Source organism: Gavia stellata, chromosome 18, assembly GCF_030936135.1.
Source record: "Gavia stellata isolate bGavSte3 chromosome 18, bGavSte3.hap2, whole genome shotgun sequence".
Taxonomy (NCBI): Eukaryota; Metazoa; Chordata; class Aves; order Gaviiformes; family Gaviidae; genus Gavia; species Gavia stellata.
The window spans coordinates 7,358,406-7,383,791 of NC_082611.1; the positions used below are offsets into that span (position 1 = coordinate 7,358,406).

Below are 25,386 nucleotides of genomic sequence, written 5' to 3' on the forward strand. Positions count from 1 at the left end.
GTATTGCATGTTTGTGTGATAATATGTGTGCGATATTGTAAAGTAACAGGTGCAGTTACACAGTCACTATCAGGCTGTATTGGAGGATCGTCTAATCTGGAGAAGCCCCTGGCTTGCTGTCACTTTTAAAGAGCCAGGATTGTCTTATCTAATGGTATGTGCTCCGAGCTATGTTGGGAGCCGGGCCATTGCAAGCCTCGTTTTAGGGCTGGGCTTTTGGGAGTGAGTCAAGCTTCCTCTAAGGTAGCACACACAGTTTAGTGGTAGGCAAACAGAACTCAGCACTGACTTGTCAGTAAGCAATGGGTACTGAGAATACCATCTCAACCCGCCAGCTAAGGGTGCCACTCATAAATCGGTGTTGTAAAGTATCTGGGTGCTCTGAGGTGGGAGCAGCTGCTCACCTGGAAGTGTGAATTTCTTGTGTTCGCAGAGGAAGCCATCCCGGCTGTCTGCAAAACACGGACGGTTATATACGAGATACCTCGGAGTCAGATTGATCCCACCTCTGCCAACTTCCTGATATGGCCGCCCTGCGTGGAGGTGAAACGTTGCACGGGCTGTTGCAACACCAGCAGCGTGAAATGCCAGCCATCGCGGATACATCACAGAAGTGTCAAGGTGAGCAAATGGTGGCCGCAGAGCCCTAAGAGGGTCCTCTTAAACCTAAAAACTCCAGGTATTCTTGTGGCTGTTCTGTGTGACCTGGATCTTTATTATCCATCCTCACAGCCACAGGATCAGATGCAATGCTCCTCTCCATTTCGAGTGAGCAGATGGCCTTTTCAAGTTACGTGATCATTGGAAAATCTTGAGTTTGGATTTGATTTTCACAGGATTCCCATTAGGTTTTTCTTCTTTTGTAATGAAAATGAAGTTGATTGTGTCTTTCCCATGATCTCGCACAGTACAAATCTTAAAGTTAAGAAGATAAAATGACTCAAGGGGCATTGGACTTAAAAAAATAAATAAATCACAGTATGGAATGCTGTTTTCTTAATTAAAAATTATGCAGCCTAAATTGGGCTTTTATATTTGACAACATAACACTTTTGATCTGAAAAAATGTGTTTCAAATTATCTTACCCCAGGGACAGAAGACTCAACAGCTTCATGCTGTATTTACTCATTAGACAAAATCCCTCTTGCAATTTTCCAGTAAATATTACGTGAAATATTTCTTATGTTCATTTGGCTTCACTGTGTTCTAATTTTTATCAGTATTTAAACAAGTAATGTTGATTTACATCTGCGTGCAGGAGATTAGACTTGCACTTAGCATTTATATTGTTAAGACTCTGAGTTCTTGTTGCTCTGAGCATTTTAAGAGCAGAATTTAAAAAAATCCAACACATTCTTGAACATAAAATTGCTCAGCACAACATACTGATCACTGTACTTGCAATGGATTTCTTATCGAGAAAGGTATACTTAACCCACATAGCACTGTACGTCTTAAAGTATGGCATCTAAGCCAGTTCATTGTTTTTCATACACACAGGCACCATCTGAGCAGGATTTCTTTTTCTTTTCTGTTTCTGAACATCGGAAAGATGTTTTCACACCTAAATAAACTGGAGAAACATCTGAACAGATTTTGTCAGTCTTTCAAAAAATAATTACACTTTACACTTGCTTTGTATCCCTTCCTTTGGGGGATATACTTTGCAGAAACACTTAAAAATGAGGAAAAAGTTGGGATTAATAATTATTTGAGAGCTGAGAACAAACTGGGGAAGCTGAAGCACTACAATTCTAAGCCATTCAGAGTAGCAGCTAAACAGCAAAGTGCCTCAGGGTTATAATATCTAGTGGTGTTGCCTTTGGGTTTGATACAGCTTCCAGATAATTTCGTGTAGCAACTAATACATACAAAGCAACTGGAGACACCCAGCAAAGTGTTGAGCTGTGTATTGTGAACTTGCTGTTGGTACTTGTGTGTGACGTTGCAACCATGTGCTTGTTTCCTACCCCTGCAGTGACAGGGAAGATTACAGAGGGAGGTTTGGCTGTTGAAGTCCCCTGCTGCTGGGGACACTGAGAGTTCCCTGGAAGCTGCAAACTCCACAACTGGCAGCAGCTTTGTAAGATGTCATTGCTGGGGCTGCTTCCCCAGCGTACCACCATGTTAAAGAAATCTTAGTTTCTCATTCAGTCTGCTAATACGGTTTTAGTGCTTTTAGATTTGCATTCATTTTAGTAGGGTGCAAGCTAAAAGTAGGTTCAGCTGAGCAGCTGCTTTTTGTGGCTGTGTAAATGTATTGCCACCAGCAATATCAATATACGTCAGCCAGCTTTGGAGGACTTTTTTTTTCCAAGCTCCAAGACTGCTCCAAACAGTCATTAAGTAGAAGGGAAAAAAGGACAAGAGGTCAAGCAGGAACAGGATGTTCATTGTAAAGGTTGTAGGCTGACCCCACTGTCACACCAGAAATCTCTGAACAGAATCCATATTTATGCCCTTCAGAGTCAGATCCTCTTGTAGCTTTGATATAATTGATGGTTTTATGAGCCTTTTGCCAATCCCTCGTTCAGAGCTGAATGTCTGCTCATGCCATTAAATAGCTGGCCCAGAGTGAGGGTCGCTGGAAAGGTAGGGGGAGCGGTTTTGGAGAGCCTTCTCAGCTGTTCCTGCAGTGCGGTTGGAAAGCCGTCTTGTGTTTTCCCCTGATGTCAGCCCGCATAACAGCCCTCTTTTGATTAAACATTGAAAAGGCTTTCCCCACTTCCTCTTCATTGACAAGGTAGTGAGATCATAGCTGGCCCATTCACACTAGAAAAATGTTCACCCAGAAAGGTCAGCAAGTGGGTTTGCATCATCTAACAGGCGAAAGCAAAGGGTGTTTTCTTTGTCTTACTGAGGGCCACTGTAGTCAAGGTTAAAAGACAGCCGTGGCAGTGTGGGAGGAGCAGCGGAGGTGCTTGTCTTGGGGCATTCCTTTCTTGGGAACATGACTCAAAGGCTGTAAGGGTTTGGGGATGTCCTTACTTCGCCTTCACTGTGCCTTCGTCAGTGAAGTACCGTTAATGGGCTTGTGGAATTGGAGCCTAAGGAGGCTCCAAGCCAGGGGTGTTGGTGGCACAGCTTCCCTGAAACGGGTCCTCTAAGGTTTCACTTTCATGGGATGGGTTAGTAAAAGGTAGGTTTGCCCTGCACCATGACAGAGGGAGCCCATGAGAGCACAGCGTGCTGGTCCTAAAGAGATCTCTATTCAGCAAGCTGTACCTGTACAGCACTGCAAAAATCGGGCTGAAATAAAACGGCTGGTTGGGAGTTGCTCTTTGATAGGAAGGAAAGAATTGCATTTCCCTCCTGATGGAGTAATGGTGACAAGGATCGGTGAGTTAGGGGTGCTGGTGTCTATTACAGATATATGTCCTCCCCTGTCTGCAAAAGCATTTCAGTAACATCTGCAGATTCTGTTGCTTCTGCACAGCGAGATCAAGTATTTACCAAGTACCAGACCATAATTTATTGGGGGGGGTTTCTGAACTGAGTCTTCCCAAGAGGTTTCTTGTAATGTTTAGCATTGCTTTAACCATTTCTCAGTATTCAATGTTGAGCTGATTTGGGGAAATTTAACCTCGTATATTCTCACAGTAAATTAATACGAGGGAAAGATGCAGAGAAAAGAGCTGGAAAGGAAGTCACACAGGAGCAGCTCCTCAGCTGTCAGCTGGGAGGTTTCGAAGAGAGATGGAAAAAAATGCAGGAATTTGAAACGAGTTGTTCAGCAGAGCTACCCAGCCTCTGAAGAGGTTAAAAAGGCCTGGCAGAACAAATTGCTTGTGTAGGCAAAGTGGCTGTATGTAATGTTTGCAGGTTTAAGAACATTTTTCTTCAGTGACTGTTTCTATCATTAGGATAAACAGCACTTGATTTTAGCTGTGGCTTAACAGGAGATTACGGCCAGCACTTGGTGGGATCTGCAGGCAGGACCAGCTGAGGGGTATCAAAGGTCAATTTAAGAGTGGGAGAAACAAGGGAAACCCCGATACAGGTGAAGAGAAGACCGAAAACCAGAGAGAGGTGCCCTCATAGCATGAGAGGAACCCTGCCATGGCAGGTCGCCTGACAGAGGGCAAGGTCTGGCTGCTCCCGGTCAGGAAGAGAGGACGTGGACACCCCACATCAGCCATTCCCCCAGCACCCCCTGGACGGGGGTAACAACTTTGCTGCGGCACCCTCCAGTTCTGCCCCCGGACCCTTCCTCCAGCCGTGCCCTCGCTGAGGCACCGCCAAACCGGCCTCTGAGGCGGCTCCCGCCGCGGGGTCTCCCCGCGGCCCCCTTGCCCCCACGCCTTCCCAGCGTGCCCCGCGGCCGCCCCAGCTTCCCGCGCCGCGGGGACTGCGTTTCCCAGCGTGCCCCGCTGCCGTGAGAGGGCTTCCCGCCGCCCCGCGGCTTGGCCCGGCCCGGCCCGGCCCGGCCGCAGCCCGCTCCACCCGGAGCCGTGACAGGGCTTCGCGCCGCCCCGGGCGCTGACAGGGCCACTTTCTGTCCCTGGAGCCGTGGCAGGGCTGCCCCCCTTGTGTGCTAACAGGACGGTGCACCCCTGGGCCTCCTTTCCCTGCAGGGAAAACTCTCCTTACCCCACCCTAAGTAACTGCACAAGGCTTTTCTTAGGTAGGGGTTTGGCCTGAGGAGTGCCCTGTGAATGTCTCTAATGGGTATTTTAGGGTGGGTGGCTGCCAGGCTCTGAGGCAGCTGGCCTCCCCACCGCTTCCCGTCCTGTGTGTGCTGGGGAGGCGCGCACAGCTGCCGTGGTGCGTCCTGGAAGGCACCGGGTCAGTCCTGCCCTGCCGCCCCTGGAGCGCCGGCTCGGGGCCTGCAAAGTGCTCCGTGACGTGCCGGGCCCCGCGGGATCCCTGATCCCGGCTCAGTCCTTCTGGTGCCTTTACGCCCTGTTGTCTTACATCTTCCTCACAGACCTGAGGGCTGTGAAGATCACAGTTGCAAGGTGAAGGCAGGTTTTCCCTCCATCGTATCAGCACACGTTTATTTTAATACGGAAGCATCTATATAGATGTATCCAAAAGGTATCCGCATTCAGCTATTTTTTGGTTTTATTTCCTATCCTGTGTTTAGCTATCAGCCACATGAGTTTTGCTGTTATGAGGAATTTTCTGTGCTGAGACGTCTCTTGCAAGTTCCTGCCCGTGATAAATTTTGGCTTTGTGCTAGAAGTGTTTTGGACACTTCTGCATAAGGTCTTGGGTTTTTCCTATTATTACTCCCTGATTTCATCTCTGCTGGAGAAGCTCTAGAAAAGGTGTTCCCATTATGCTTCCGTTAGGCCACATATTTTTGTCAGATTTTATTTTCCTTTTTACTTAGCCAGCACGACATACCACAGGATAGTACCTAGAGTGTCCAGTGATACAAGTGTGGTGCCACCGATTATACGCCATTTAACTAAGCTAGTCAGTTATTTCACTGTCTTTCTCTTAGAATTTTTATATAGTGATATTTTGTGGATTTGGAGGATTTGAGGTTGGCATGGTTTTTAGTTTTGTTGCATTAGAGACAAGTAAAAGCAGCTGATCTTGGTTTGTTGAGGGCTGACCATTTCAAAGCATTTGGTAATACACTTGAGAGTAACCGTACAAGATAAACACCAGGGAGAAAAATACAAAGAAGAAAAAAGATGCAAACACAAGGCCAAATCCCATGCTGTTAGCATAGCTATCCCTGTTTACACCCACTGAAAATCTGACCTGCAACCCTTATCATTTTAGATTAGCATTAATTACAGATCCTGTGTGGCAGCAGGTATTAACAGATGACACAAGCACAGCAATTCATCTGGTTTGTGCTGCTTCGGTTTGAATATTTGCAGCATCTTACAAATGACATTCCTTTAACTTGTGTAGCATGAAATGGGGCAGTGGAACGTATGCTGGATTGTATTTTAACTACAGTGCCGTAAGAAACAGCTTTAAATTGCTGCATAAATTCATTATGATGCTATTGTTCGAAGTATTATCTTTTTTTGTTTTTTGGGTTTTTTTTTACTGTTGTTTAATACGAAATAGCCACAGGAACTGCATATATCTTTCAGTCTGGAAAAGAAAGCAAAACAAGGACAGACTTTAAAAAGCTTGATTACAGTTTATTTTTATTGTGTGTAATTTTCAATAAGACTGGTTTATTCTAACAGCTGTAATAAGCGTGGCAGATCTGAAAGCTGTTTCATGATTGCTGGGTCTCTTTCTTTGTCTCTGATGATGGAGGTGTCTTAATTCCTGTTTGTTTTTGTAAATTTTAAGGATTAGTCATCCTTTGATGCCAGATGACTCAGTTGTACGATACATTTTCAAATCTTTGTGTTCAAAGGCTCTGTGGAGTTAGGTTCTGATAGGAGATTTTGAAACACGCTGCTTTGACCCATAGTTAGTCTTTCAGCAAAAGCATTCTTGTATGTCACAGCCAGTTCTTAATCTGTTTATATGGAGATCTGGCAGTTTTGGAAGATACCTTTTAATGTGGACACTTTAGTTATTGCATCTGTCTCCCTGCAACTTTTGTTTGCTGGGTAAATGCTCCAGATCCTGTTGACAGAAGAGGCGGTGACTAAAACGTGGATCTGAATTGGCTCCATGGAAGCAATGGCAGATCTCCCATTGATTTTAATAAGGCCAGGATTTTGCCTTAGCTTCTGTTCCTGTCATTCAAAGGTCCTTGGTAGTTTGTGTCCACAGAGCCACAAGAGTGTTTCTGGAAACTGGGAATGTGATGTTTTTCTCCAGCCACCACTCTCATTTTGTGACACTGTTGTTCCACTTTTGGGAGGGCCAGGGAATGATTTTCACAGTGTGAAGATTGATTTGGAGCATTAAATCCCCACCAAACACACAAGTAAACCATTACCAGGCGAGTCTAGTGTAACTATGGATACTTTATTTGGTAGTAGCTGCAGCTTTTGGTTTATCGGACTTTATGACTTTGTTGTGTAAGTTTTGTAGAGACCACCAGCCTCTCTTGTCCTTCTGCTCCCTCATCTATCTTATTTATAATGCATACCTGTATTATGTAGTCATCTTGTTTGCTGGGACAGCCATATTGCAGTCCCCTTTTGTCAAATGGTAGATAAATCATTAGTAGGACTGAGAAGCCATGATTTCATTTCAGCAATTTCCATTTCAAGCAAATGATTATCACCTATTCATGCAGTGTTTAACACAATTGTAAACTAAACATTGGACCCCTTGCACACTGTCTAGCACTTTCTTTGCCCACATGATGCCGTATTCCCTTGCACGGACATGACCATCATGCCCGTTACACTTAGCACGAGTCTGTGCCCAGCATCCCACAACCCATTTCAGCTCCCCAGCGCAGCAGTGTTCCTGCGCCCTGTGCTGTTCCTCCTCTCCTGGCTGCCGGCACCAAGTTCGTCAGGATTTCCTCGTGTTCAGTATCCCCCCCCCGCCCCCCAACATCCTTTTCTGCATTGATTTCCTTCAGATGAGAGGCCTGCACGTAGCCAGAGCCTCTCCAGTATGCTCCTTCCTCCAACCTCACCTTGCCCTCCAGACTTTTTTTAAGGATGCCAGTACTTTGGCCCATAGTGGAGCAGGTGCAGTTGGAAGCAGTTGGATGGACCGGAGAGAAATAGTGTACCTGCTGGCTGTCCACAATAAAGCCAAAGGCTGGATCCATTTTGAGAGTGGTAGTTCCCTTGGACGTAAAAACTGCGTGGGAACTCCTGTAAACAAGTCCCAGGTCATTGCAAGAAGTGACTAGGATTGAGATTGCTGCTTTCTAAGCTGATACTCAGCTCCTGGTTCTGTAAAGAGTTGGGCACTTTATGTTCAGAGGGCTCTGGAGACACCAATTTATAAATTATAAAATGTATTACAAACCAATCTAATGCCTTCACTGTTAGCCTTCAGCTTAAGAACAGGGGTCAGCATGTACAGGAAATCATGCTAGAAGTGGCAGTCTACAAGAACAACCACTGATTTGAATCTGTATAGAAGTTTATTGTGATATACATGAAAACTGAGTTGCTTAAAACTTCAAACCGAAATGAATGGGAAATTGTTTTATCTCTTGGGGGAAAAGAAAATTGTTTCAAACTGCTGAACTTGAATAAACAAATAGTCTCTGCAACAAATAGTTACACGATGCACAATTAAGATAAAAGATGATTAGTATGCTAACATTTTATATGGGTTTGGCTACATTAGAAAATAGAGCTATACAGTTATTTGTCTTCAGTTCTGAACTATAACTATGTTAATGTGTCTCAGTACATACCTCATCATATTTTATAGGTTGCAAAAGTGGAATATGTTAGAAAAAAGCCAAAATTAAAAGAAGTTCTGGTGAGATTAGAAGAGCATATGGAATGCACCTGTACATCATCAAATACTAATTCAGATTATAGAGAAGAAGAAACTGGTATGTTTTCCTTTTATTTTTGCATTAATGCTGATTTCATATGGGCCTTATATTAGTAAAGTATGTAAAGCAAACTTTGCTTCCAGTGAACTCAGTAGAGAATCTCCCAGCTACTTCTCTGTGTATTGAAGATGCAAAATCAGGGACAGTTTGTGCTGGATAAAGAGTTTGCATTTGAAGTTTAAAGTGTATCAGTTCTCATTAGGTTAGCCTTTAAATAAACGTAAATGCCTGATAGTATTCAGGTCTTGCTTAACTAAGTTAAAGGTTGTTATGTTGCAGCTTATTGGTGAACTCTGTTGCCTGATTTCTTTAGACTTTGTGGAGACAGGGCTAAGGCTGAGATTTACTTGACCTTGGGGAAAATATTAATGAAATGAATGTAGAGCTCTTTCTTAGGAATAAATACAATATTCAGGAGTAAGGAGTTTTGAAACAACATTGCCCATTCCTGTTGTTTTCTTACTTATATGTAGTCAAGAATTTATTGTCACGTTAAACGTAAGTTTGCCTTATCAAGACAACGTTTAAGTTACCATGGGGAAAGATTTACGGGGAAAAATACTTACTTTCAATGTGACTTTCATAAAACCACCTAAAATCGTTAGCTCAAATCCTCTTACTAGGGTGCAATCGATGCAGAACTTGACACTTATTCAGGAGACCCACTACAGTAGAAAGCATACCTCCCTCCCTCCAGGCTTTGGTTGAAGGCAGCCTCAAAAGTTTGCTTTCACCTCTGCTGGGAATTTAGGAATGCAGTAAACCCAGCCCCAAAATGAGAGTCAGTGAAGAGCAGGTAAATATAGGAGGAAAGCTGCCCAAAGGTGATGGGTTTCGTAGGTGGTTGGGTGAGGAAGCGTTTTCTGTACTGTCTCCATCCAGCATGGAGACATAAATCCGGTCTAAGTGAATGTAAACTTCAGTTGCTATGTACAGAGCAGAAGAATTAGAATTTGTATAAAAGCAAAGTTAGGCCTCTGCTGTGATTTTTATTGGACATCAATTTATAATCTGAGCTGAGTGTTTTAGCTGAAACTAGATTGAGTTATGAGTAGACAAAACCACATTTAAAATGGTTATTTTTATGTGTGTATGGTTTGATATTTTTTCTATGATGTCTTCTGTTTTGGAAAAAAGTTTCATTAGATCAACTTCAGTTTTCTAAAATGTCTTTAATTGCCAAGACGAAGCAGTTAAGATTTTAAGATGAAAACTTTCCTTTTTGGTGTGTGTGAAAAATGGTGTAGAATTGTCATGGAAAAATACAGATTTCTAGGATTTAATTACTGATAGGAACAAAACTTGCACCAGCAAGTGGATGATGAGCTGAAAATAGCTTAACTACAGAGCTGAAAGCAAATGTTGAATACTGCATGGTAACAGTAATTATAGATGGATCTTGGAAATGACGTATGCAATGCCAACTTCGTTTATTATTTCTTTACTTTTGTATAATTACTTTGTAAACGGAATGTCAAATCAGACATTATAAAGTTATTACTTTAATGCAAAAGATAATGAGGTTTCTTTGAAATGTAAACGGTTTGAGTATTTATTACTTCAGTGTTCAACGAAATGCATTACCTTAGGGCTTTTTACCAGCCCTGCCCTTATGTTAACAGGAAGGCCTAGGGAATCAGGTAAAAAACGGAAACGAAAAAAGTTAAAACCAACATAAAACCTACTGGAACTATTTGATATTCAGGTAGGACCTATATGCTGAACACCCTAATAGCACAAGTACTGGAAAACTTAATCAAATATCATCACTTCAACTTAATCACTGTTCAGAATCTTGACACTTGCTACCTCAAGGCTGCAAAGAGATTAGATTTGATTGGCTTTGATAATTCTACCTGCTGGTATTTTTCCTTTAAGCTCCACATCACCATCAGCATCTTACATTCTTGAGCTACTTCCTTTTCTTGCCTTTTTTGGTTCTTTTTTTTGGAGGGTGCTAATACTTCAGCTTCTGAAATCTCAAGTTCTATTGCCTCTGCTTTTGTTTCATTATTATTGATTTCTGAGGTCCAAGTATCACATAATAATGCATGAATGAATTGCCAGGTTACAAATTCATGTGTTCTCAGTCATTGGCTGTAAAACATTGAGTGTACATACAGCAAATGCTATTATATGCGTGACCATCAAACCCATGTTTTGGCATGAACTGGGTTTGATTGTACATGCACCTGAGATGGTCTGATGACTTGCCTACCTGACAAGGAAGATGTTCAGAAATACCATGTTTTTGTTGCAGGGCCCTGTGTTACTTACACCAGAACATTAAGATCCTTTTTTTGTCTGTTCAGTCTCAGTAGGATGATGACAGTCAGTCATCAAAATTCATGAGGTTTTCAGTGTAGTGAAAAACTAACACCCTCTCAATGCAAAAATGACTGAAATCCTTTGGCCAACATATTAGCAATGTATGATGATGGCGATACACATTCCAAATTAAATACGGAATTTCCATTTCTTAATGACTTGAAATTATGTAAACTGCAGCACTTGCAATTGATTCTAGTATTTGGAGCGGGAATGATTTGGATTTTGCAGTGTATGTGCCTAACGCCTGGATGATGGTGAATTTAATTTCAAGCACCTATTTTTGCACATAAACTCCCAATGGCAGTTTTCATTTATACTGATGTATCGTTTCTAAAGAATGCTAAACTTGATATCCTGTTTCAGATTAACAGGTATTTATTGGGAGTAGTATGATAGAAGCAGAGATTTTCTAAAATTCAACTTTAAAAGTGAGCATGTAAACTCAATCAAAACAGCATTTAGAACTTCTTGTCCCAGGTTAGTGACTCTTCATGCAGAACAGTTTTTTTTTTAAGTCATCTACTTAGAGGATAGGACCTTTGATTCTAATCATAGAGTTATTGTATCTTTTTTCTCTCCTGCAGATGTAAGGTGAAAATAAGCTAGAAAAAAAACTTCTCTCTGGGACATGGATGTACATGGTTTGTTACATTCCTGAACCTACTATGTATGGTGCTTATTGACTGTATACTTTATTTGTTCTCCTATGTGAAAAAACTGGCTCAAAAGAACACTTAATGAGAACAAAGGGACAATGTACATTTGTTTAATGTGACATCAAAGCAAGTATTGTAGCACTCTGTGAAACAATAGGAAGCTTCCCTGTCCAAAAAAGAAAAAAAAATGAAAGAAAGAAAAACAGAAAAGAAAAAAAGACAGTTGAATGAATGGAGGATACCAAAAGTACTCAAAAACATGACAAAAATCTAAGTGAATAGTGGATTTCTGTCAGAGCAGTCAACGGTGCTTTACGTCAAGAAATGTGCCTGCGTTCTTGATGAAGATGGATGGACATTGATGGACTTCAGGCACAAAAAAAGCAGGAATGTATGAAATGATCAAATGCCACGCAAACACTATAGAACAATACATCCTTGCTTGGTGGTGTTTTAAAAGTCTATACAAAAAAACCTTCTGGGGAGCCTTAAGTGGATTTTTTTTTTTTTTACACCATAAAGTGATTATTAAGTTTTCTTTTTACTCTTTGCCTAGCTTTTTATTATCTCTTGGACTACATTTGCCAATAACACATATAAAAGACTGGTATAACAATAAGCAGAACACAAAACATTATGGTATTTCTCCTAGTGGGATGCAAACTAATGAGATGTATTAAAATAAAAATGGTATACCTATGCATAATTTTCTAGACGTTTCTTGGTTTATGTTCCCCAACCTCCCCCGTAATTTAAAGCATTACATAAAAAGAAAAAAAAGAGAAAAAAAGAGAGATGTGCGTAAACAAATCATAGGATATCCATGCAAAAATCCTTTTTTTTCCTTTAAGACTTATGCCAGTTGCCTACTAGTGATATTGTGTTAGCAATTGTCATTCTTATCAGTATACAGATACTTTTATTTCACATGTTGGAGCTGTGTGAAATGTACAAATTCTTGTATCTGCATTGTACAATGTCATGGTGGCATGGGAACTACCTTGCTGCAAATATTTGAACAAAACCTAAAATTCTTTATTTTTGGTAAAATGTTATGCTTTATGTGTATTCAACAGAAATATGTGTTTTTGTAAAGGTGAAGTTTGTATTTTTATCTAAAAATTAACAGTTTTATATACCTGAGAAAGCCTGCTATGTTTTCTTGAACCAAAAAAAAAAAGAAAAAAAAGAAAAAAAAGCATTTTGTGGTCATATTTTTGTAGTAGAATAGCCCAAATAACATCAAAATCTATTTTAACTATAGCAGGGCAGATAAAATAATCTGGCATCAGCTCCTGTGTTTTCAAAGTGCCAAAGGATTAAATGTTCAGTTCCCCACGGATTGCAGTGGGAGCCACACGGCTAAATCCTTCTGTACTGCTTTGGAAATTTAGGGCTGTGCCAGATATGACATGGCTGCTCACTTGGCCAAAATCACTGCCCCACCCCAGTAGTTTGGATTATGTACCCTTTGTTTTAGTTGGATTATCGCATTGGATATGTAAAATGAACTACTGGATTGTTTTATTTGTGAAACATCTACAAAGAGATGAAAGAGTTTCCTTAGTTTGGAATGACAAAAAAGTTTGTCTTGAAGATGGTGTTTCCACTCAAATAAAAAATATCTTCAAATGTGAATGAACTGTAGAACCTTAAAACAACAAGAGAGAGAGAGATTTTTAACCTTTCCATTTCTTTAAATATAGTTCAAACATTCCCCTCCTGTTCCTGTAGCTACGTCCAGTTTCACCCAAACAAAGCAATGTTAGCTAACAGGCATTATTGGCTTCAGATGCTAATGCAGAGATAGAGTTAGTCACCGTTCTATTTTGTGATCATTTTCCCAGTGTATTTGTTGAGCACCAAAACTGGAAATACATTTAACTAAGATTGTCTGTGCTTGTTTTCCACTAAGTGTACTGTTCACAATGTTATGCACATGAATGTATGTGTCTGCGTTTAAAAAAGTGTATAAAATGTAATTTATATATTTATGTTTCAGTGGGATGCCAATAATGTTGCTCCGTTCTTTTTTTGTCTAAAAGATATCTAATGAAAAAAACCATGTATCCATTAAAATCATGTAGATGAAAAGCATTATGTGACCCACTCAGACACTGTGCAGGTATGAAAGGATGTCAAAGTCACTTAAGTGGAATAATGTGCAAAACAACTTTTTGAGAGTCCTATGGTTGCGCTGGCATAAGGAGATTGCATTCAGATCCGTGGGCCAGCTTCCCTGGAGTAACTCCATTGAGTATAATGGAGCTCTGCTGATTTACATCACGAGTGAGTCTGGCCCTATATTAAAGTCTTGGAAAAAAAGCAAACTGAGAGGCATGCATTTTATTGGTGCCAGCAAATAAATGTGTTATGCCAAATTCAGAAAACCAGGAGAGAATGAAGACTGAATGGAGTCTTTTCCAGTAGTTGTTTCTTTGAGACTTGTAGTCTCGAGTTAATTTTGTTACCAGGAATGAAACGCACATGAGTCTTTCTTCTCAAGCACAGTGTTTATATGGCATGCGGCAGAACACACAAAAATCTCAGGGCTATAGTCTCAGCTAGTATAAACTGGCAAATGTTTTTGACTTCAGCCGCCCCCAAGCTAATTTACATCAGATGAGGATCCAGTCCAAGGTTTTTAAAATACAAGGAGTAGTGTCATGACATATGTGTCATTTACTGTAGCCCAGCTGAGATATTACCCGCCAGCCTTTCGAACATTACAGGCTATGGTATTAGTCCTTCTTCTTCAAGGTGGCAGATACAACCAGAAGGAACAGTAACATTAAAGGTTGTGACACAGGAGACATTAATTCAAAGTTAAGTTGGACATTTCAAGGGCCATATCCTCAGCTGGTGTAAATCACCATCACTCCATTGCCTGCAATGGAGCTGTACCAGCTTACACCACTTGAGGGGCTGGTCCCTCATTCTTGCTCATCGCTTTCACTACTCGGTCCTGCAGGGATCTCAGATTGTTGTGTACTGTTAATGTAATCCTGTGTTCTCTAATACTTAAGCACAATAAGTGAATATAAGAATGAGTGTCAGACTTAACTTTGAATGTCCAAGCTCTGAAATGGTTTGTTTCACCATTGTGGCTGTAAATTAAACAGTTCTCTGTGCATTTGTGAATGCCGTGTCATATCTTCTTCCGCTGTCTACTGGAGGTGGACTCCATCTGGACTTTTAAAGTGCAACATTTGGAGTGTTACAGGGAACGGTGTCAGCAATTGGAGCCGCAAGATATCTGATTGACATCTCTGTTATTTGTGGGGTGGGGGGCTAGTAGGGGACTTAATGAAGGAGTTGAAGATGATAGTTGTAAGTCACGTTTCCATGCAATCCTTTAACACCTTGTCGTTTTTGTCCTTGCACATACTAGGTAGAGATTTGGGGGCAAAATGTTTTTCTGTTTTACATTCTGCAGTCACTTCCTCTGTCCAGAGATTCAGAAGTTGTTGGTCTGGTTTCATCCTTTTTGAGGTCTTTTCTGCTCAGAAAGTGTATGTGTAGTGGACTGCCCAAAAAGAACCTCAGTGTTAAAATATGGTGCATGATCGCTGATTCTCTAGTCAATTTATTACATTTAATTCTGTGCTTCATCTTTCCAGAGCTGCCCTTCAGTTGCTTTTGTTGAGTGAAATCAAGGATTACGTGCCAGTTTGCTTTCCTTTTCTCCTGTCCTCCGTCCTGCTTGGCATCTGCTTTATTAGGCAGTGCACGCTGACTACAGGCAGTTGCTCCTCTCCAGCCCTGGAGGTTCCTAGGCAGCTCCAGCACTTCTGTGTCTTTGAGCTTAGGCTTTTTCCTCTGCTTGGAACAGCATCTCACGGGTCTCCTTCCTCCAACGGGCTTCAGCGTTCCAGCTATGAGGTTCTTTTGGCTGTCCTCCTCGGGTCCATGTTGCTTTTCTGTGGTCTACTTTCCAGCTATTCTCTGCCTGACTTTCCCATCCCTCTGTTTCTGTCTCTCAAAAATGATTTTCCCTTCCTAGGATCTGTCTCACCATATATCTCTTCTGTCCCCTCCTGCCTGACAGAACAGCCTTTGATCTGTTTATCTCCAAATCAATTGCTTTATCTAGGCATGTGCCCCGAGATCCTGTCTCCCAGGCCTACAGGCCCATAACTGACCCCCACATGAAAGACAAATGCTGTTATACAGACATGTTTGTGGAGAGAAAAAGATTCATCTTTGCATTTGGAAAAATATTCATTACAGAAGGCTCCCTGCTAAAGCTCTGTCCAATTCCAGCAGCAGTGTAACTCTGGAATAGTGGTACTGAAGCTATTCCAGACATCTGACAGTTCAATTAAGAGCAATGGCCCCGTTTATAATTTGATTTGAAAGTGCACCCAAAAGCAAAGATGAAGTTTCAAAGCTACCTCAGATTTGCATGCTCATATTTTACTGTAATTTGAAGGAAATCATGTTTGTAGGCCCCTTGCATAGCTTTGAAAATCTTACCCTGAATATTTATCTGACCCTCTCTTGGGCTGGGAATCGTGGTTGCTTTAAAACAGAAACAACGTGGAGGTTTTCAATTTAATTTGAATTAATTTTCTTGGTGTTTCTAATACACAGCTTCTAGTACTAGCAGATCTCAGAAACAGAGTCAGGTAAAAATCGTTTAAACCCGTAAGAATCCCGCTTAAGTTTGCTTTAATTTCAGGTAACAGAGAAAAGCCTATCAATGTTGCATTCCTCAAAAATCAGCCTATGTTTTGTATTTATTATTTAATTTAATTACTGTGTGTTTTCCCACATTTTAATAGCAAATTTTATTCCATGTCTGAGCTTCTATGTGCTGCTCTTTGCTGTAGCATCTCTGCAGCACAGCCTTGAACTGGTTTGTACTCATATCTCCTCTGAAATAAAGAACTATTGTTATCCCATTTTAGGCGAGACCGAGGCATGGAGAAATGACTGTGCAAGGTCACACAGCAAGGCTATGGCAGAACCAGGGATAGGACTCAGATCTGAGTGCTCATCCAGTGCCCTAAATCACACGACCATCTTCCCTTTCCAAGAATGAATCCTTGCACCCTTAGAGCTAAATACTGAAAAGATTGAGGGTAAGTCATTTTGCCTAATTATTGTGCATTGGATACATGATCAAAAACCACTGCCATATCATCGGAGAATGTAGTGACTGATGAAAATCCAGCTTTCTGCCCATGCAATTATGCAGCCTTTTATGCTACCATGAGCTAGTCATTTCCTGCATCTCTAAGGAGTCAACCTTTTGTGACCTACAGTGAAAATTATGCACATAGAACAAATCAAGACTCAGATTTTATGGGAATTTACAAAAATTCAGTAGACAATTTTCATTGTACTTCCCTTCAGTTCAGTATCATTCATTCCTTTTATGGTGTGGGTAACATTTCCTAAGGGAACTGTTTTTACCATGGGCCCAATCCTGATGTTTTTTCCCAGGCCCTAACGTGGAAAAGCACTTTAAGAGGTGCCTGTGTTTGCCCTTCTTCAAACCAGTGCCTAAGCATGCTTGTAACTTTGGACAAACATCCCATTGACCTCAGGCAAATGGAGCAGAGTTGATGCTTTATTCCTCTTTTTGAGTAGGGTGTGCCTTCCTGACACAGGATCCCAGTTGTGGGATGGGGGTCTTCGTGCTCCTAGAGTGTTGAAGTATGTTGTCAGCAACCCCAAAGATGAAGTAACAAGATTAGCATATACAACTAGAGAAACAGCTGGGAAAATTCCACTCTCTTCTACTCCCATGGAGGTTACCATTTTGAAATACATGTTGTGTTCTTTTTTGGGAAAGTACTTTCCTGGCGTGGCTAGATTCAGGACTGCAATTACTAATGCCAGTGACCCCATTTAAGATTATCTTTTTGGGTACCTCAGAGAATATAATTTGAGAACTCACAGTCATATCCATAACAGACAAATTTGAGATGAGAAAAAATAATGAGAGTGAATTTCATGTGAAATATGGCAATTTTTAGTTTAGCAAAAAAGATGAATTAGAAAATAAAATGAACAAGATCAAAAGGTTGGTCATTCATTTTTCAGTTGTGGAATGTTACCTGTCCCTTTAGTCATTCTAGTTACTTACTGCATCAGGCCAAATTACGTGCTGAATTAGCTCAGAATCACTACAACATGTAAAAAGTTATGGCTGGTTCTTGTTGAACTGCTACCTATTATCATGGCATATGACTGTGAGGTGGGGCCTGCAATCACAGTTGTAAATCAAAGAACAAGTCATAGGTTAGGTACTGTTTTCCTTAGATATTGTCTGTAAGTTTGTTTTCTTTGTGCTAGTCTCTTGAGTGATGTTTGGTGAGCTTTTCAGTTAGGTGTAAAGTCAAGAATATGTAGTTCCCAACCTGAAACTAAGGAAGTGCTAACTCCTAGTTTTGTTCATAATCAATAGATGAAATTCTGGCAACATCCTGGTGATAGGATTTCTGTCACTGAAGGTCTCAGTGTCACTTTCTTCCACTGTTAACTTCCTCCTCTAGAGGGGAATCCAATCATTATTTTATTTGACTTATTAGCAGGCCATCAAATCTGACTTGGTTTGAGTTTTTAGCATATAAAAATTCCTTTTTAGACTGATACTTGTGCATACCAAATGGCTTCCAGGATCTTAGATAAAAATACACACAGAAAGGCTGACTTGTGTGCTTCAACAGAAAAGAAATCCACATATGAAGGCTGGAGTAGTCCCTCAAACAGGGAAATAAGGAGCCAAGTTTGTAACAGGTGTTGCACACTCATCTTCCCAAGATCAGACCTGGTATTTTGGCCTCTACATACTATCTTTGATCTTGCGTAATGAAGGCGACTGGTTTTACTGTCCATCTTTGCAATTGAGAGTATCTATTAAGATCAGGTATGCAAAAAACCAGAAGCACCCAGAGATGCAGTAGAGCCCATAGCGCTTGAAATCCCCTGGGGATTTTGAAAACATCTTGATTCCTGAAAGCAATCACAAATAAGTAGAAGAAAAACATTTTAAACACTTCTGAAAATCCCACCCTGGTTTACTTGGCAGGTGTAAAAAGAATCCAGGAAGTATACTACATATAATGATCATTCAGTGATAAAGTAGTTGTTCATAGAAAATGCTCATGCTTAAATCTTTCAGCAGTTAATGATCATCTTTACAGACCATAATACTTGAATACTTCACTTATCGATACATCAGGGCTTGGATGAACTTTGAGACGTATGAAAATGGGACACTCCTTAGGCCAATGGTAGCTCCATGTTCCAGTAACTGATCAACCAATTACATAATTGGCCAAATCACTGACTTGCATAAATAGATACAACTCCATTGACTTCACTGGAGATGACAGTTACCTGAGAATTGACCCGAAACTCTTGACACGAGGCAGATAATGGTTTCATATTTTGCTGTTTAGTGGTGTTGTAAAAATAGACTCATTTCCTGGAGCAGTTAAGAAAATCTGGAAAAGCAATTTCCCACAGAGACTCCTCCACACTGGAATTTGCCGAGGTCCCCGGATGTGAACATGTGCTGTTAGAAAACATAAACCAGGAACTTTGTTTAGGAAAGCCTCTGACCTGTCAAAAATGCAAAGCATTTGTTACCAGACTTTTCCTTGGCAATTAGCGGGTAGAATTACTCATAGAAATGGTTTTGTTTGCTCACAAGGGGAGAAGCAAGACATAAATTAAAGATATCCCCTGTTTGACCACAAGAAAGAAGAGTGTTCACAGAGGGCCTGTGGGTGAAGTGCTGAGCGGCCTCAGCTCTCTTTGGGGATGAACTTAAACTTGTAGACCTCAGTGAATTATCAAGAGCCCTCCAGAATTGCTGAACATCCCTGGCTGTGATTTGTTTCAGCAGTCTAAGGGATTTGGGCATCCAATTTTAACTCATTTTTACAAGACTCAATAGACTTCAGTTGGCTTCAAACCCCCTCAGTCTGTCTTCTCCAGAGAGGCTAATTCTGACCCAGGGATGTTGCCGTGAGTGTTGCCTTCCTTTCCTAGGTAGCGACACTCGAACCTCAGGTTAGCTTTCTGCTGTTTGGTGTAGGTGTTTCCCAGTGGTGACTTTCCAAGCGCCTGTTGCATGCCATGTTCACTGCTGGGACAGCCTGACATTTCAGATGGGGTGTCCTCCTTACTCCAGCCATGCTTCACCTTTTCCTTAGCACTTTGGTTTTACATGTCTTTTCTATATAAAGGTGATGCTGGTTTAAGCTGAAGACCAGGGAAGTTTCAAGAGGCCAGATTTTCTGCTATGGGCCCTGTTCTGCTGGAGCCTGTTGCCCAGCTGTGCCTGCTGTGTGGGGCCAGAGAAGGAGGGAGAGATGCTGCAGCACTTCAGGGAAGCCAAGATAAGCCTCCTCGTGCTCAAATGGTCCTGCCTGAAGACACATCCTCCCTGGCTGCCACCACGCACTGCACTTTCTCCCTTTCCCCCTTTGCCTTGAGGGCTGATGTTTCCCCAAGGCCTACAGGTCCCTTATGCAGGGGAGGGTCTCACGCGGCATGATGTGGTTGAGGAGAGCTGGTATCTATCTGGCAGCAAGTTTCCTATGCAGACTCAGGGCTCTGTGCTCATACACTTGGGAGTGAAGACCTTTCTTGGTCCGAACTCACCCACAGTAAAATAAGCTGCTCAGAGGTCTCCTTGGAGCCGGGAAGCTACTCAAATACATCTTCAGGATCTGAATTCTCCCTTGACTGTAATGGGTTTCCACAGCAAAAGTGACAGAAGCGGTTTATCACAGATAGAGTGGTTTCTGTAACAGACCATGTATGAGTCCTACTTAGCTTGTGTACTTCACTGATGGCCACAAATGCTGCTTTTAAATCAAATAGTCACTGTTTATTCAGGGATATCTATTTCTCTTACATGTGCTTCAGAAGAGCTTGCCTAACAGCTTGTATGCATTTGTGGTGAAGAGCCTGCTGGCCAATCCAAAATGGTTAGGCTGTGTCTGGGACCTTGCAGCTGGGGTTAGCAAGTGCAAGTGTTTCCCATTAGCTCCTTGCATTCTCCTAAGTTGTGATTCAGCAAGAGAGTCAGTGCAAAGCTGAGCTTGAGGCATGTGAGATGTTTCTTTGAAGTTACTTGTGCTTAAAAGTTAGGCATGGTCTGAGTTGGCTTGCTAAGCTGAGGCCCTGAAGAGCCTACTGTGCTAATACAGTGTAAGCTTGGTCTTTTCCTCTTACGCATTGCCTGGAGTGATGCTAGTTTCCGAAGCCTCTGCAGCCTTTCTGTAAACTATTCCATAGTATTGAGGGAAAGCTTTAACTATTCAATGGCTCTCCACTAGCAAGCTCAGCTCCACTAGAAAGTCCATAGCAATGTCTGCCCTCTCTGGGCCTCTAAGGTCTCTTCCTTCCTTATTTTCTTCAGCATGTTTCTTTTGTAAGGCAAGTGAAAAAAAATCTTAAAATAGTACCTTGAAAAGGTGGGAAATTAACCAGATCATATCATCTTGATTCCTTTATCTTTCTTAATTAAGGAGAAGTTTGCCAATAGTGATCTGGTATTTCCTAAAACAAGCATACATGAAGAACACTTTGAGCAACTTCAAAAGAATTTTCAGGCTAGATCAGGAAAAGATAAAACCAGAGGTGGAAACTTCTAATACACTTTATAGCTCATTACTTACAGGAAGGACATTGTTGCATAGGATACTAATGAATTTTGCAGGATGAGGTTTCCAAAAGAAAAAAAATACGGCACCTTCTACATCTTAGAGGAAAGGTCTCGGGGCTTTTGCAGTTACAACAGATACGCAGTGGATGTGTATGGTCATATCACACGGAAAGATTCTACCTCTGGGAAAAGGCTTTTTAAAGTTTCAAGTGTGTTCACTAGTGAATTTCTGTAGCAACTTCCTGGTCTAGCTGCAGAACGTGATAAAGGGAATGGTAAAAGTCTCCTGTTTTCAGTTGGCCTGTTCTGCACCGTAGGAGGCAGAAATCCTGCGTTGCACATATCTAGCTGCAGGGAGGACAGCAGGAACACATTTGAATGGCTAAGGATGAACATGGTAAAGTTGGTGCTGATGTTCTCAGTCAGGTAGTGAGACCAGCAAAGTGAGAATAGCAAAATGGATACTCAGATTTACCAGTGACGCTTGTCTTGAAAATTAATATTTGACAGACTCTTAATTAACTGAACTGAAGAAGTAATCCTAAAATCCTGGTTTTGGACAAGGGTCTGAATCCCAAGCTACTGGAATTCTTGTTAGTGGGTTGATGCTCTCAGAAGTGTTGTGAAACAGGAATATTTCATATTCGTAAAGCACCCAAAGATCCTATAGATGACAAGTAACAGTTTGCTACTATTTAGAGTTCCCTGGTGTAAGCAGGCCCCTCGATGGTCACTAGAGAGTTGAAGGGCTGTGCCCCAGGCTCAGCTCTTGGTTTCAAGTCCAGATGTGCTGTCCCCAAGTTTACCAGCCAGCGTTGGGTGCACCTCTGTCACGTGCAGGGTATTGCACATGTGCTGGTTACCTTGCTGTTCTCCACCATGGGGGAAATACGCCCGCCCGCCAGCTCTTGTATTTCACTCAGATTGTAAGGATAGCTTTGCTGTATGTTTGAACAAATTGTAGGCGGCAAGGCATTTCCATCAGGACTGAAGCACACTAGTGGTGAAGCTTGAGCATTTTTTTCTTCAATACAGGCAAGGTATTTACATATCAGGTTAGTTATTCTTTGTATCTTTAGGCACCCAGATACTTCTAAACTTGTGGTCACTAGAAGGCTGTCTTACTGAAAATCAAGAGACGTTTGCCTCTGTGAAAGTTTCTACTTACGCTTGAAAGTGAGATTTGGACTCCTAAGTCACAAAGACGCTTTTGCAAATTCTTTCTTTATCTGTCTTTCTCTGTAAATCAACCTGCTTGGCCTGAACTGAATGTTTAAATAATACAAAAGTGAAGAACAGGCTGATTGCTTCTTTCTGAGTGTTTCCCTTATGGAGCACTTGGGGTCACATGGCATCTGCTCCTTAAGGTTATTAAGGACCTCCTTTCTGGAGGCTTTTTTACGATGCTAACAAACCCCACATTTTAACTAGCCGTTAAATAAGCCAGTTAGGGGTAACTATTCAGGACAGGGATTAGAATAGTATCTTACTGGGATACAAGATGGCTCTGTCCATGTGCTGGCCAGGGATGAAGGGCTGGAAAACTGTGTGGTGGAAGAGACTATTAATGTGATTTTCCACAACTTTCCTTGCAGCTGCATTTTTGAGGAGAGAGAGAGAGAGATGGCTAGGCTTGCAGTAACTTGTTGTGCCGTCATAAATGCTACAGCCACCATCTGTTTCCAGCCCACGACTTGAAAGAAAACTGAGCAGTAATCTCATAATTCACATGAGCATTTTACACTTGTGAACCCTTCCCAACCTTTGTCTAATAATGAGGGGAGTGCATGGTGCTAAGGTTTGTATTTTTCCTGCACGTATTAGTGTTTATTTGTATGTCTCTTTCTGTTTTGTTTTGGTTTTTTTTTTTTCCACGGGCCCATAAAAAAAATTTCTCTGGGAAGAAAACCAGACCCGTTCCACGGTCAAAAGAAACATAATAAAGGCGAAATCCCAATTCTATTGACCTTGCTGGCAAAATTCTCCAGGAGAAGGTACATTTAACATTCCTCGCTGTGTCTGTCTTGGTTACTTGTTGATTAAAAGAAGGAAAGACATTAGAAAGTGAAGAGGCAGGTTGCTGAACTACCCTTTTCCCTGCAGAAACAGAGCTGCTAGAATAGCTGGACATGCGCATTTTAAACCCGCACCATCAGATAGGATGGTAATGTTAAGTTGGATTTTAATGAAAACAAATTCTTCTGCTAATCTCCGCTCCGGGCTGGCCCTCTTTGGGATTAAGGATACCACCTGCTGTGCCAAAGCCATGCTCAGGTTCGAGGCTGCTGGTGGGTGGGAGGAACACAAACATCTGAGAATGACTCTGGTGAGGGATCGCAGTCTGTCCTGTTGCAGTGCCCTCAGGGAAGCCAAAGATGAGATCATTTAGTTGATGGAAATACTGCTCCTCTCCAGCCTGCAAAGCAAGGCTAACATCATTATGGATTTCTTTTTGACTGTTCTGCGAAACCAAGGACTGCTGTTTCTCTGGGCCTCCTCTCGTCTTTGGACCCAATTTGCACGCCTCCTGCTAGCACAGGCGAACTGGCTGAGTGAACTCCTGCTCTCCTCTGGCCTTAGAAACAATGACTTTCATCATCTCAACCAGACTGCAGAGCAGTTTAAGGATGAAAGGGCTTCTCATTTCATATATCCCACTGCTGCTAGAACTATAAATCCCTGATGGACTGAGTTTATAGCAAACTGCTACTGCAAGCAAGTGAAATTATTTTGTGTTGTCATATGTATAGTCAAACTGTCCAAGAAGTTGCCAAACAAAGAACTGAGCTGCTGATGGGCAACCAATTCAATCTCTTCTCATTTTATTTAAAAAAAATAAATATCAATCAAAGGAACTTATTTTGACATGTGCTACCTGTTGGGTGATCCTCAGTATCTCCAAGATGTGTCTGTAAGTGGAAGAAAGCTGCCAGCTGTTGCGAGGTTCACCAGACATGACATGAAGTTCCACCAAGAAAAGGTTTATGGGCTCACTGGGGTTGGGGACAGGTTAAGGGACACTCTCTTTTTTAGCACTACTTGCTATTCTGAATGTGTTTGTTAGGTAGCAAGGGTGCACAGAGGCCACATCCAGCTGCGTTGACCTCTGCTTGCATCAGTGACAAAGCTTCATTGAGCTGTATATGGCAGTGGTCCTTCTTCTGTCTTGCAGTTTGATCAAAGATGGATTGTTGGTGGATCTCTGGGATGTAAAAAGCTGGCCCGTGTCTATTTTGGTGCCTTGTGATGGTAGATGAGCTAAAAAGCAGATAGTAGAAACTCTTCAAGCTGTTGGGGTCTAAATCACATATGATTTCTGTAGCATTTTCTTACAGAGCGAACAAGCCTGGAAAGTTACATTATTTTTATTGTTTACCCAGGCTAATTAATTATAGCTGGTGGTGTTGGGAGCTGTCGTATTAACCAGCCTTTCCCTGCTTACTCCTGTCATCATCCTGGATTCAATCCCTGCTGCCTCCCACCCCCTTGTCTGTAGTTTACGGCCACATCTGAAGTGTCTGCCCTGCACACGTGCTGGTAGGAGCCTTCTCCCCGACGGCACGCACGTCGTGGCTTTGGTGTCCGTGGAATTATAAACATCTTTCCCGACACTTGTTTTTGTGTGAGAGGGAGAGAGAGAGGGGGCACGGGAAGGGCAATGGCAGGGAAGGCCTCTGACATGGAATTCCCAGGAACAGGATTTGCACATTTTATGACCGTTCAGATGGAAATGCAACGGAGCTGAATTATTACTCCTTAATCCTGCTTTCTCACTTTCCTCCCAGCAGCCTCCTCCCCTCAAGCTTAGGTAATACAGAAGCTTATAAACAAATCCCACCGCGTGAAAAATAGCAAAGGGGGGAAAAAAAAGGACCTGGGTTAGGGCTGTGATGGATAGACAGGTGGAAGGCAGGCACCAGAAGGGAGGATGAATGGTAAAAGCCTTTGATGGAAACACTAAAGAGCTATTGAAAATCCAAGGGGTGGGGGGAGGGAGGAGAAAGAATAGCAGGAGGAGGGAAAGCAAGGGAGCCGTGCCCCCCTTCCCCCCGCCCTCTTTCTCAGGATGTTGAAAGTATTTGTCCTTCGTTACAAAATGATTGAACTGCCGCCAGGCCAGGCCACCCTTCCAGCCATTGCACTGGGAAACTGGCACTTCTGAAAGCCTCGTCGCCTCTCAAATTTTATAGCTTTCCCTTTTTTGTGGGAGTTTTTGTGTTGTGCTATTTGCAGGATTGTTTTCAGATTTGCCGCGTATCAAAGAACTATATTTTGTTGCTCTGACAAACACAGAATCCAGGTAATGAAAGGAAGAATTAAAAAATAAAGGCCCATTTTTATCAGAATACCCAGCTGTCTG

At 41.9% G+C, this 25,386-nt stretch overlaps 1 protein-coding gene across 6 annotated transcripts in view; it reads left to right on the forward strand.

Moving 5' to 3' along the window:
* The window catches only part of PDGFA (platelet derived growth factor subunit A), a 38,431-nt gene extending 15,762 nt beyond the window's left edge, over positions 1-22,669 (forward strand). For 3 of the 6 annotated variants that reach the window (XM_059826429.1, XM_059826430.1, XM_059826425.1), the window contains 4 exons: positions 434-621; positions 8,279-8,405; positions 10,031-10,113; positions 11,324-13,617. In XM_059826429.1, the coding sequence (XP_059682412.1) occupies positions 434-621; positions 8,279-8,405; positions 10,031-10,086 (371 nt within the window). In that variant the 3' untranslated portion in view covers positions 10,087-10,113; positions 11,324-13,617. Of the gene's footprint in view, positions 1-433; positions 622-8,278; positions 8,406-10,030; positions 10,114-11,102; positions 11,138-11,323; positions 13,618-16,305; positions 16,480-22,621 lie in introns of those variants that run through there. The other 3 variants (XM_059826424.1, XM_059826426.1, XM_059826427.1) reach the window with 3 other exon arrangements.
* Positions 22,670-25,386: the final 2,717 nt, after the last annotated feature.